Source organism: Equus przewalskii, chromosome 15 (assembly GCF_037783145.1).
Source record: "Equus przewalskii isolate Varuska chromosome 15, EquPr2, whole genome shotgun sequence".
NCBI lineage: Eukaryota > Metazoa > Chordata > Mammalia > Perissodactyla > Equidae > Equus > Equus przewalskii.
In genome coordinates this window covers 49,416,182-49,429,087 of record NC_091845.1, presented here as the reverse complement: position 1 = coordinate 49,429,087, position 12,906 = coordinate 49,416,182, and the positions used below count along the sequence as shown (strand labels likewise).

General features: G+C 35.4%; 1 protein-coding gene across 10 annotated transcripts in view; it reads left to right on the top strand.

The window, feature by feature from the left end:
• The window catches only part of GOLGA4 (golgin A4), a 128,480-nt gene that overhangs the window by 72,921 nt on the left and 42,653 nt on the right, over positions 1–12,906 (top strand). For all 10 annotated transcript variants that reach the window (XM_008528037.2, XM_008528036.2, XM_008528035.2 and 7 more), the window contains 4 exons: positions 3,723–3,851; positions 6,126–6,281; positions 7,685–11,928; positions 12,472–12,593. In XM_008528037.2, the coding sequence (XP_008526259.1) occupies positions 3,723–3,851; positions 6,126–6,281; positions 7,685–11,928; positions 12,472–12,593 (4,651 nt within the window). The remainder of the gene's footprint in view (positions 1–3,722; positions 3,852–6,125; positions 6,282–7,684; positions 11,929–12,471; positions 12,594–12,906) is intronic.

The following is a 12,906-nucleotide window of genomic DNA, read 5'->3' as shown; positions in this document are numbered from 1 at the left end:
GTTTTTTTAATCTTCCACATGTGAGTGAAATTGTATGGTATTTGGCTTTCTCTGACTTACTTCACTGAGCATAATACCCTCAAGATCCATCTCTGTTGTCCCAAATGGCAAGGATGGATTCATCTTTTTTTATGGCTGAGTAGTATTCTATTGTAAATGCATACCACATCTTTGTTATCCATTCATCTGTTGATGGGCACTTGAGTTGCTTCGAAGTCTTAACTATTCTGAATAATGCTGCAATGAACATAGAGGTGCACATATCTTTACACATTTGTGTTTTCATGTTCTTTGAATAAATACCCAGCAGTGGAATAGCTGGATCATATGGTAGTTCTATTCTTAATTTTTTGAGGAACCTCCATGCTGTTTTCCACAGTAGCTGCACCACTTTACATTCCCACCAGCAGTGTACGAGGGTTCCCTTTTCTCCACATCCTCTCCAACACTTTTTATTTTGTATGTTTTTAATAATAGTCATTCTGATTTGTGTGAGGTGATATCTTGTTGTGGATTTTTTTGTTTGGTTTTTTGGGGAGAAAGATTGTCACTGAGATAACATCTGTGCCAACCTTTCTCTTTTTTTGTACGTGGGACACCACCACAGCATGACTTGATGAGCAATGTGTAGGTCTGCGCCCAGGATTCAAACCTGTGAACCCCAGGCCACCAAAGCAGAGTGCATGGACTGAAGCACTACACCACCAGGCCAGCCCCTCATTCTGGTTTTGATTTGCATCTCCCTAATGATTAGTGATGTTGAACATCTTTTCATGTGCCTGTTGGCCCTCTGTATATCTTTTTTGGAAAAATGTCTGTTCAGATCCTCTGCCTGTTTTTTAATTGGGTTGTTTGCTTTTATGTTGTTGAATTGTATGAGATCCTTATATATTTTGAAGATTAACCCTTTATCAGATACATGATTTGCAAATATCTTCTCCTAATTGGTAGGTTGTCTTTTATTTACTGATGGTTTCTTTTGCCATGCAGAAGGTTTTTAGTTTGATTTAGTAGTCCCATTTGTTTATCTTTTCTTTTGTTTCCCTTGCCTAGGGGGCATTCAAAAAGATACTGCTAAGACCAATGTCACAGAGCATGGTGCCTATATTTTCTTCTAGGAGTTTTATGGTTTCAAGTCTTACATTCAAATCTCTAATCCATTTTTAGTTAATTTTTGTGTATAGTGTAGGATAGTGGTCTACTTTCATTGCTGTCCAGTTTTCCCAGTATCATTTATTGAAGAGACTTTCCTTCCTCTATTGTATGTTCTTGGCTGCTTTGTCAAAAATTAGCTGTCCATAAATGTGTAGGTTTATTTCTGGGCTTTCAGTTCTGTTCCATTGATCTGTGTGTCTGTTTTTCTGCTGGCACCATGCTGTTTTGATTACTAGAACTTTGTAGTATATTTTGAAATCAGGGAATGTGGTGCCTTCAGCTTTCTTCTTTCTTCTCAGGAGTGCTTTGGCTATTTGGGATCTTTTGCTGTTCCATATAAATTTTAGAATTCTTGCTTCTATTTCTGTGAAAAATGTGTTTGGGACTTTGATAGGGATTACATTGAATCTGTAGATTGATTTAGGTAGTATGGACATTTTAAGTATGTTAATTCTTCCAACCATGAACACAGAATGTCTTTCCATTTCTTTGTGTTTTCTTTGATTTAACAATGTTTTATAGTTTTCAGTGTACAGGTCTTTCACCTCCTTGGTTAAATTTATTCCTAGCTATTTCATTCTTTTTGTTGCAATTGTAGATGGGATTGTATTCTTGAGTTCTCTTTCTGCTATTTTGTTGTTAGTGTATAGAAATGGAACTGATTTTTATATGTTGATTTTGTACCCTGCAACTTTACTGTATTTGTTTATTATTTCTATTAGTTTTTTGTGAGTTCTTTAGGGTTTTCTATATATACAATCCTATCTGCAAGTAGTGACAGTTATACTTCTTCCTTTCCAATTTGGATCCCTTTTCTTTTTTTTGTCTAATTTTTCTGGCTAGGACTTCCAAATCTACGTTGACTAAGAATGGGTGTCTCATTTGTTTTAAAGACTGCTCAGGATTTCGTTGTATGAATGTCTCATAATTTAGTCAGTCTTCTACTGATGGATATTTAAGTTTTATTTTTTGCTGTTGAAAATTGTGAATATCCTTATTATATTTGCTCACTATTATATTTGATTAGTATAGTTTTCTAGAAGTGGAATATTACTCAAGCAAAGGTTATGTGTATTTTTAATTATTGCATACTTTCTACAAGCTCTATGGAACAGTTTCTACTCTCACAAACAATGCCTTAGAGTATCTTTCCCCCCTCACAAAGGTGATGTTATGTAACTTTTATCTTTCCAAGCTTAACAGTTAAAAAAAGACATCATTGTAGTTTCAATGTGTATATCTCTTACCCATGTGATAAACATATTTTTATATGTTTAAAAGAAATTTGTAGTTTTTCTCTTTGAGTTGTCTGGTCAAATCCTTGATTCCTTTTCCTATTGGGCTGTTTGTCTTTTTCTTGCTGATTTGTGGAAGCTCTTTATTTATAGTAGGAATTAGCCCTTTGGAATGTGTGTGTGTGTGTATGTGTGTATATATATATATATATATATATATATATATATATAGCTTTTATCCAAATAATTTTCTTTGTTATTTGTTTACTTTGTTTATGATTTATTTTTGGTTTTGGGGTTTTTTTGGCAATGCAGAAGTTTTCCTTTTCACTTAAATGCTATCTGGATTTTAATTCTGCTTCAAAAACACATTCTCACTTGAGATTATTGAAAAAATTCTATTTTTTCTTGTGACACTTACATGCTTTCATTTCTTATGGTTAAACCTTTGATCCAACTGAAATTTTTTTGGTATAAGGAGTGAGGTAGGGGGTCCACCTTAAATTTTTTCCAGATGACTACCAGGTAGTCTCCAAACCATTTAATAGCCCATGTTTTCCCCTCTGACATGACATACTCTTTTTTATTACATATGAAATTATTGTAGTGCTACATATGGTTTTTTTTCTGGATTCTGTGTACTATTCCATTGTTTTTCTGACCATATGTTTTTATTACATTGTTGTAATTACTCTGGTTTTATAATATGTTCTCCTATTTGGTAGCTTCCTGTTATTACTCTGACTTTACTTTTCAAAAGAGTATTAGCTATTCTTGCTTGTTTATTTTGTTTAACGGACACCACCCCCCCCCCCGACTTCTATTGGTAGTTTGATTATATTAAATTTTTAGACTTGTTTAGGGAGGTTTGATATCTTTATAAGATTGTCTTCCTTTTCTGGAAAGAACAAGGCCAGTGCTTTTTAACAAATAGTACATGCCTAGAAAGCTAGGCATAATTAGATTGGTGCAGCCAGGGCAACTTGACCATGGGGCAGTGCCCTTTCTGAGAGCATCCTTATTTCCCCAACTATATTTCCTCATCCTGATTGGTGGGGAACATCCCTGCAAGATGTGGGAATGGAGCTTCAGCCCATAGGATGGACTACTGCAGCAGCTCTCCTTGCCTTGAAGGAGGAGCAAAACTTTACTGGTTTTTCTTTTAACTGTCTAGACTTTGCTGAATTTTGATTTATATGAAAAATATGTTCTGATTTTTTTCCCTTGAGAAACTATTTGCTCAGTGACTAAACTGTAGTAAAGTATTATATAGTTGTAAAGTTGCAAATTTTATTTTGGGTGTTTTACTTGAACTATTTGGGTGATTTTCAGAAATCCTCAGAAGAAATTGCTAAACTACAGAAGCTTCATGAAGAGGAGCTGGCCCGCAAAGAGCAGGAACTGACCAAGAAGTTTCAGACCCAAGAAAGGGAATTTCAGGAGCAAATGAAAGTAGCTCTTGTAAGTAGTTATTTTGTTGTTGCTATAGGTAAACTTCATGGCATTTTAAAGTTGTCATCCCCTCACCCCCGCCTCCCAGCTTGAGGTCAGACTACTGGCAGTTTTTACCTTTGAGTATGCAGAGGGCAGGAAAGAGGCGGTCAGAGCTTGTTGTCTTAGTATTGTGTGGAAATTAAATTTACTAATCTAACAAGCTTTCATTAATCAGTTTATTCATTTGTTTGTCCTTCTTCTCACGCTGGTGGTAGGTTGTGATTAGGGAGAGTAAAGGAGAAGATAGATTAATTGAAGCATTGAATCAGTAACTGCATAACTCAGGAAGAATGTCTAAAAACTCACCAGACTGAATGTATCAGAGCTCAAGGCTCAGAAAGTTTTGTCTAAGGTGCATTTTAAAGAAGAAAAAATGAAAAGGACCAAGTAGTTTTCATTTTAAGTAGAATAATTTCAGTAGTAATTTTCAATCCATATGATGTTTAAAAAAGTAAAGTAAACAAACCCCCACACAACTGACTCACTTAACAAAAACAGTAACCAGAAAAGCAAGGATAAGAAAGATTTGTTAGAATAGTGTAGTTTGAAAGTTTAAAACAAAAATGTTTTTTCTTGAATTGTGAAAAGACTTTTATGTAAGTTACTATAAGAAGTGTTAATACCAAAAATGTAGTTTGTTTTTATATGAAATTATTATTCATAAAGTAGTATATAATTTAAAAATGCTTTCAGTGTGAAAGGATGAGAAATAGGATTTATAATTTTAATCTCTTTTCTTTTATACGTCTTTCTTTTCACTCTCAGTTGGATCTGGGGCTCTGAGAATCTCCAGCAGCAGTGATTCTTGAACTCAGTCAGGGAGTTCTCATCTCTCTGGGGCAGATAGGCACCCGGATTTACAGTGCTCTTGGCTGAGGTTAGGGGTTTAGTCTGTGGTTGTGAAATGTACATGAGTATGGGCACATACTTCTATTCTTTGTTGGCCCAGAAAGGATTTAAAGTACTTTATAAGAATATTTAAACCATAACATAACAGCATAAATTTAAAATAGGGGCATGAACATTAAACAAAGTGGGACATAAATGAAGCTGGGAATGGCACTAAAATGCCTCATAAAGACCTATTATAAGTTTTCGTGCTGGAGTAATTGGCCTTTGAGAGGAGAGAGCTTTGAACACTGGCTTTGTTAAACTGTGTTCTAGGAAGTGATACATTCAGATATGTTCTGAGCAGAGAGAGCAGGACACAGGCTCACAGAAAGCACATGCATGCACACATGCACTTACCCTTTCGATTCCCCTTTCTACCTACTTTCTCAAAGAAGTTAGCCTTGAGTTGATAGTCAAAATTCAACAGACTATTAAAGTTTTTTCTCTTATTTTTGTGGGCATAAGGAGATGCGTTTAAAATATAGTTTACATTAAACAATGTAGTATGTTTAAAATGATGTTTTAAAATTGATATTATAGAAACTAATATTATCAGTCTACTTGTAATATGGCACAGAGTCTTTCCTTAAAGCAATATGCTTCACCAGAGTATAGTGAACTAAAAATATTGCTCCTGGCAACATGAATCCTAAGCAATAGGTTTGGATGAGTATACTTAATTGGAGTCCAAAGCCGCTAAATGTTAAAAGTACTCTCTAGAGCTTCTCTTTTCAAAACACTAAACGCTTTTAATATGAAGGTTGATATATAATAAGGGCAATCACAGAAGAAGCTTTTCAGAATTGATGGGGCAGTAAAAGAGCCCAGATTATCTGAGAAGAGTTATATAGGCTTTTATAGCTATTTCTTTGATTTAACTCATATATTCACATGTAATCTTCTGGTTTTGATTTGGTTTTCAATGTGGGTTCCCTCTTATAACAAAGTATTTCTCACAAATTATATAAACTTATAATCTAGTTTCTCAGCCTAGAGTTGAAATATCAAACTCCAGCGTGCAGGGAAGAGGTAGCGGCAATTGTGTGACCCTTCACATTCAGTGATGTTTTGCAAAATATTTGAAGTAGTGGAAAAATAGCAGACATAATGGGATTACTGGAACAAAATTTTGTGTATTAAGAGTAATTGTGGCAAAGATTGGCCAGACCACAATGGAAAAGCCACAGTGCCTTGTTTCTGCAGACTGTAGCGTGGGAAGAGAGATGATGATACTGCTTACCTCACAGGGCTGGTGTGCAGATGAAATGAAGTAAATGATTCCTATGGAAGTGCTTTGGGAATGCTGAAGATTTATGTGGGTCTAAAGTGGTATTACTGTTATTGGCGCAGGAAAAAAGTCACTCAGAATATCTGAAGATCACCCAAGAAAAAGAACAGCAAGAATCTTTGGCACTGGAAGAGTTAGAGTTGCAGAAAAAAGCAATCCTCACAGAGAGTGAAAATAAACTTCGCATACTTCAGCAAGAAGCAGAGACTTACAGAACTGTAAGTTTAAATAATATTCAGGTTCCAGAGCTGTGAAATTATTTGTATTTGAAAACTATTGTTCTCTCTCCAGTCAGTTTAAATTTGTAGAGAAGCTTTTGTTCTACTGAGTTAGATTTACATATGCATGCACGTCGTTTTTAGATAGTGAGAGTTCTTCGTGGGAGTGGTTCTGGTGTCTGCTACATGGTGATCCTGACTCTTCCTTCAGCTGCTGTATTTCTCTCAGCCACTCAGTCTGATTCTTTGTACTCAGGCTCTGCAACATCTCCACTCCGTTGCTTACTCACTCTTGAGCTTTAGGAAGTGACTCACTTTGTAGGCAGTACTTGCCCTGGCACCTTCCTGCCTGTCCAGCTTCATCTCACGCCATCTCCTGGAGATAATTCATTCTCTGTTTATATCACAGTTTAGTTACCCCAATGCCCTACTTTTACATTTGAGTTTTTCCCATATTAAACATAGTCCTATAATGAATATATTTGTATATATGTCTCAGTGTGCTTATTTTAAGGCCCTGTGACCCTTTTCTTAGCAGTATATGAAATGTACGACCTGTTTTGAATAAACTGACTAATGTTATTTTATTTAGACTTTTTTCTCTGATTTAGGCAGTGAAACAGTCAACACTTCTTACCAATACTTCTAAACTGGGCTTTATTTTCCCATTTCCAACATTTATGTGGAGTGGCATGGTAGAGGGGAATGGGTATTCAGGAGGCTTAGATCTTCCATTTGCTAGCTTTGTAAATTAACAATTATACCTTAATTTCCTCACCTGTCACATGAAGAGATTGGATTTGGTAATTCCTTACAACTTTTCTAGCCCTGACATTCTATGGCTTTGCCTTATACTTAGCTTTTTTTCCATCAGAGTCAAGGTTGATATTTTCATGAGATAATAGTAATCTTTGGTAAAATTTATGTAAGTTCTTTCTTTTTGCAAAAAATCTTCTAAATAGTAATTTTGAGGGTGGAAAAACCAGATACATTATTTTTCTTCCAAAATTAAATGATGAAAGTAATAGAGTACTATTATAGGCATAAAAAAAAACAGAAAAAATACCCATTTTCCTACCAATAGTTATTTTCTACTTCATGATTTATTTCTTTTTGACTGTCTATTCAGAATATTCTTATAATATATGTAGTTGAAATAGTTACCCAAATAGGTACAGAGAATCTGGAATTATGAGTTGTGTTAAAAATAGAATCTTTTCTTTGTGATATGGTTCCTTTAGGAATTGCGCACAGACTCTTTGTCCTTTCTCTTGTTTGGTGTGATTTGTAGAGTTATTTATCTAAATTTAGAAATTTAAGTATGTGTAGACATCATGTCATGTATATCATTGCTAATAAACAGGTCTGTACTTTAATAAAAATACGTCTCTTTTTATTAACAGAGAATTCTTGAATTAGAAAGTTCTTTGGAAATAAGCTTACAAGAAAGCAAAAATCAGTCAGAAGATTTAGCTATTCATTTGGAAGCTGAAAAAAATAAGCACAGTAAAGAAATTACAATCATGGTTGAAAAACACAAGACTGAATTGGAAAGCCTACAACATCAGCAGGATAACCTTTGGACTGAAAAATTCCAAGTGTTAAAGCAACAGCATCAGACTGAAGTGGAAAAACTTAAAGAAAAATATGAACAAGAAAAAGAAACATTGTTGAAAGACAAAGAAAGTCTTTTCCAGGCCCACATAGAAGAGATGAATGAAAAGACTTTAGAAAAACTTGATGTGAAGCAAACAGAACTGGAATCATTGTCTTCAGAACTGTCAGAAGTGTTAAAGGCCCGTAGCAAGCTTGAAGAGGAACTTTCTGTACTAAAGAATCAAGCAGATAAAGTGAAGCAGGAGTTAGAGGCCAAGCTGGATGAAGAGAAAAATCATCACCAGCAACAAGTTGACAATATCATTAAAGAACAAGAGATGTCTATCCAGAGAACTGAGAAGGCATTAAAAGATGAAATTAATCAACTTGGACTTCTTCTCAAGGAAAAGGACAGGCATTTGAAGGAGCATCAGGCTCATGTGGAAAATTTAGAGGCAGATATTAAAAGACTTGAAGGGGAACTCCAGCAGGCATCTGCTAAGCTGGATCTTTTTCAGTCATCCCAGAGTACCACACATGAGCAAGCAAAAGCATATGAGGAGCAGTTGGCCCAATTGCAGCAGAAGTTGTTGGATTTGGAAACAGAAAGAATGCTTCTTACCAAACAGGTAGCTGAAGTTGAAACAGAAAAGAAAGATGTTTGTACTGAATTAGATACTCATAAAATCCAGGTACAGGACTTAATGCAACAGCTTGAAAAACAAAATAGTGAAATGGAGGAAAAAGTAAAATCTTTAACCCAACTCTACGAGTCTCAACGTAAAGATAATAACATAGAGCAGGAGCAGACAAAGCAAATCTTGATGGAGAAGGAAAATGTAATTTTACAAATGAGAGAAGGACAGAGCAAAGAAATTGAAATACTCAAACAGAAATTATCAGCCAAAGAGGACAGTATTAGTATTTTGCATGAGGAATATGAAACCAAATTTAAAAATCAAGAAAAAAAGATGGAAAAAATTAAGCAGAAAGCAAAGGAGATGCAAGAAACATTAAAGAAGAAATTGTTGGATCAGGAAGCCAAACTTAAAAAAGAGCTTGAAAATACTGTTCTAGAGCTTAGTCAGAAAGAAAAACAGTTCAATGCTAAAATTTTGGAAATGGCACAGGCTAACTCAGCTGGAATCAGTGATGCAGTGTCAAGACTGGAAACAAACCAAAAGGAGCAAATAGAAAGTCTTACTGAGGTACATAGGCAAGAACTCAATGATGTCATATCAGTCTGGGAAAAGAAACTTAATCAGCAAGCTGAAGAACTTCAGGAAAAACATGAAATCCAATTACAGGAAAAAGAGCAAGAGGTAGCAGAGCTGAAGCAAAAGGTCCTTGTATTTGGATGTGAAAAAGAAGAGATGAGCAAGGAAATAGCATGGCTGAAGGAAGAAGGTGTTAAGCAGGATACGATATTAAAGGAATTACAGGAACAGTTAAACCAGAAGTCTGCTCATATGGATTCTCTCTCACAAAGTGAAACTAAACTGAAAGCACAACTTGAAAAGCTGGAGGTTGACTTGAATCATTCTCTGAAGGAAAATACTTGTCTTCAAGAGCATGTAGTTGAACTGAAGATGCTCTCAGAAAAAGATAAGCTTCAGGTTTCTGAGTTGACTGACAAGTTGAAAACCACTGATGAAGAATTCCAGAGTTTGAAGTCCTCACATGAAAGAAGTAAGAAAAGCCTGGAAGACAAAAGCTTAGAATTCAAAAAACTGTCTGAGGAACTAACAGTTCAGCTAGATATTTACTCTAAGAAAACTGAAGCCTTATTGCAAGCCAAAACAAGTGAACTAATTGATATTAGTAGTAGTAAAATCAATGCCATTCTCTCTAGAATTTCCCATTGTCAACACCATACAACTAAAGTTAAGGAGGCACTACTAATTAGAACTTGCAGAGTTTCTGAGTTAGAATCACAACTTAGACAGCTAACAGAAGAGCAAAATACACTAAATAGTTCTTTTCAACAGGCTACCCATCAGTTAGAAGAAAAAGAAAATCAAATTAAGAACATGAAGGCTGATATTGAAGGTCTTGTAACAGAAAAAGAAGCTTTACAGAAGGAAGGAGGCAATCAGCAACAGGCTGCCTCTGAAAAGGAGTCTTGTATCACACAGTTGAAGAAAGAGTTATCGGAAAACATCAATGTTGTTACATTGATGAAAGAAGAGCTTAAAGAAAAAAAATCTGAGATCAGCAGTCTTAGTAAACAACTAACTGATTTGAATGTACAACTTCAGAATAGTATCAGCCTAACTGAAAAAGAAGCAGCCATTTCATTACTAAGTGAGCGGTATGATGGGGAACAGCGTGAATTGCTGAATCAGGTGCAAGATTTATCTTTGAAAGTTGAAACTCTGAGTAAAGAGAAAATTTCTGCTCTTGACCAGGTGGATCACTTGTCTACCAAGTTCTCGGAATGGAAGAAGAAAGCACAGTCAAGATTTACACAATATCAAAATACTATTAAAGAACTGCAGATGCAGCTTGAGTTAAAAACAAAGGAAGCTAGTGAAAAAGGTGAGCAGATAACTTTATTGAAGGAAGACCTTGATCAGCAAAATAAAAGATTTGCATGTTTAAAGGGTGAAATGGAAGATAAGAAGACCAAGATGGAGAAAAAGGAGTGTAATTTAGAGACTGAGTTAAAAACTCAAACAGCAAGAATTGTGGAATTAGAGGAGCATGTTACTCAGAAAACAATTGAAATTGAGTCCTTAAATGAAGTTCTTAAAAATTATGATCATCAGAAGGTTATTGAACAGAAAGAAATGGTTCAGAAACTTCAACACATGCAAGAGTTAGCAGAAGAAAAGGACAACAGGGTTAAAGAGACTGAAGAAAAAGTCTTAAGACTGGAAAAGCAAGTGTCTTCCGTGCAATCAGAACTTGAAACGAAGAAGAAAGAATTGGAATACGTGAATTCAAGTGTGAAAAGCAAAGAAGAGGAGTTAAAGGCACTGGAAGATAGACTTGAGTTAGAAAGTGCTGCAAAATTAGCAGAACTGAAGAAAAAAGCTGAACAAAAAATTGCTGCCATCAAGAAGCAATTGTTAACTCAAATGGAAGAGAAAGAACAGCAATACAAAAAAGACAGAGAAAGCCATTTGAGTGAGCTAAATACAAAATTGCAAGAAAGAGAGAGAGAAATTCACATCTTGGAAGAAAAACTTAAGTCTATGGAAAGTTCACCACAATCAGAAACATCAGTTGTACCTAGATCAACAAAGAATGTGGCAACGTGTACTGAGCAGGAAGATGCAGATCCCCAAGGCCATGTGCAGAAGGCATGTGAAGAAAAAATCAGTGTTTTACAAAGAAATTTAATTGAAAAAGAAAAGCTGTTGCAGAGGTTAGAGCAGGAAAAGGAAGAGACAATGTCTTCTCTTTCTGAAATGCAGTGCAAATACCAGGAGCTCTTAATAAAGGTAGAACATGCTGAAGCAAAGCAACATGAAGATCAAGTTAGGATAAATCATCTTCAAGAAGAACTTGACGAAAAAAACAAGAAATATTCCGTGATAGAATCTCAGCATGTGGAAGAAGAGGAATGTAGAAATAACATAGGGACGAAGCAAAACTTGGAAAACGTGGTTGATGATGTCCAGAAAACTCTCCAGGAGAAGGAACTAACCTGTCAGATTTTGGAGCAAAAGATAAAAGAGCTGGATTCTTGCTTAGTAAGAGAGAGGGAAGGACATAGAGTTGAAATGGAAGAGTTGACCTCAAAATATGAAAAATTACAGACTTTACAGCAACAAATGGATGGAAAAAGTAAACCCACAGAAGTTTTGGAAGAAAGTGCTGAAGAAAAGTCCAAATCACATGTGGTCCAAACCAAATTGCTTAGTAACATGGAGACAGAGCACAATGACCTGGAGTTTAAATTAGCAGGGGCAGAACAGGAGAAGCAGAAGCTGGGCAAGGAGATTGTTAAATTGCAGAAAGATCTTCGAATGTTGCGGAAGGAGCATCAGCAAGAATTGGATATAGTAAAGAAAGAATATGAACAAGAAATGGAAGAGAAAATCAAGTAAGTTTTTCTTCAGCATAAATATTTTTAAGGCAATCCTCCTTAATTAACTCCCTTTTTGGTGCCTAATACAGTTAAGTTTCACCTACCTCAAGTGCGAAATGTAAATGTAGTAAGTTAAATACTGAGGAGAAATAAAAACGATTTAAGGCAAGAGGAGTTTTATTCTATGTCCATTTGGGGAGGGGGACCTTTTCTTGCATTTAAGATCACGGTTATTAGGTACATCTCCAAGTAATTATTTTCATTTTGTGTTATTATTTTTAGCATTATGATTATATAATAGATGTGCATAGTGAAAAATTTTAAGTGGAAAAGAAAAATTCTCAAATCCCCAGGACAATTCCCTAGAGGTAATCATAATTTACATATCCTTTCAGAAGTTTTCCATGCCCAGACACACGTACACACACACGTGCGCTCTTAAAAAATGTTTTTATACCAGTGAGATCGTACTGTATGCACAGTTGTGAAGACCAGGTAACTCTTTACAGCTTGTTTTTTGTATGACAACAGTTAACTCTTTGTAACTTTGTTACTCAGACAGGAGCAGGAAGATCTTGAGCTGAAACACAATTCCACGTTAAAACAGCTGATGAGGGAGTTTCATGCACAGCTGGCACAAAAGGAGCAGGAGCTGGAAATGACCATAAAAGAAACCATCGGTAAGTAAAATTTTAAATTCAATAAAGAACAAATCAGAATTAGCAGAGACTATTCATAATTTAAGCTTATTCTTCTCACACTATGCTAAATGCTTTAAGTAATTAAACTGGAGAAAAGATTCTTGCTCAACAAAATTCTTTGATGGGAGCCTGTGCAGCCTGGCAATGGCTTGCCTTACAGAGAGGAGGAGCGGGTGAAAGAACCTGAAAGCATTAGCTAATGAATTATGTTATAAAGACACTTCTGCTCTGTGAGAAGGGTACATTTGATCAATTGATTTTTATCAAGTTTGAGTTGGACCAAAGGGTCTTA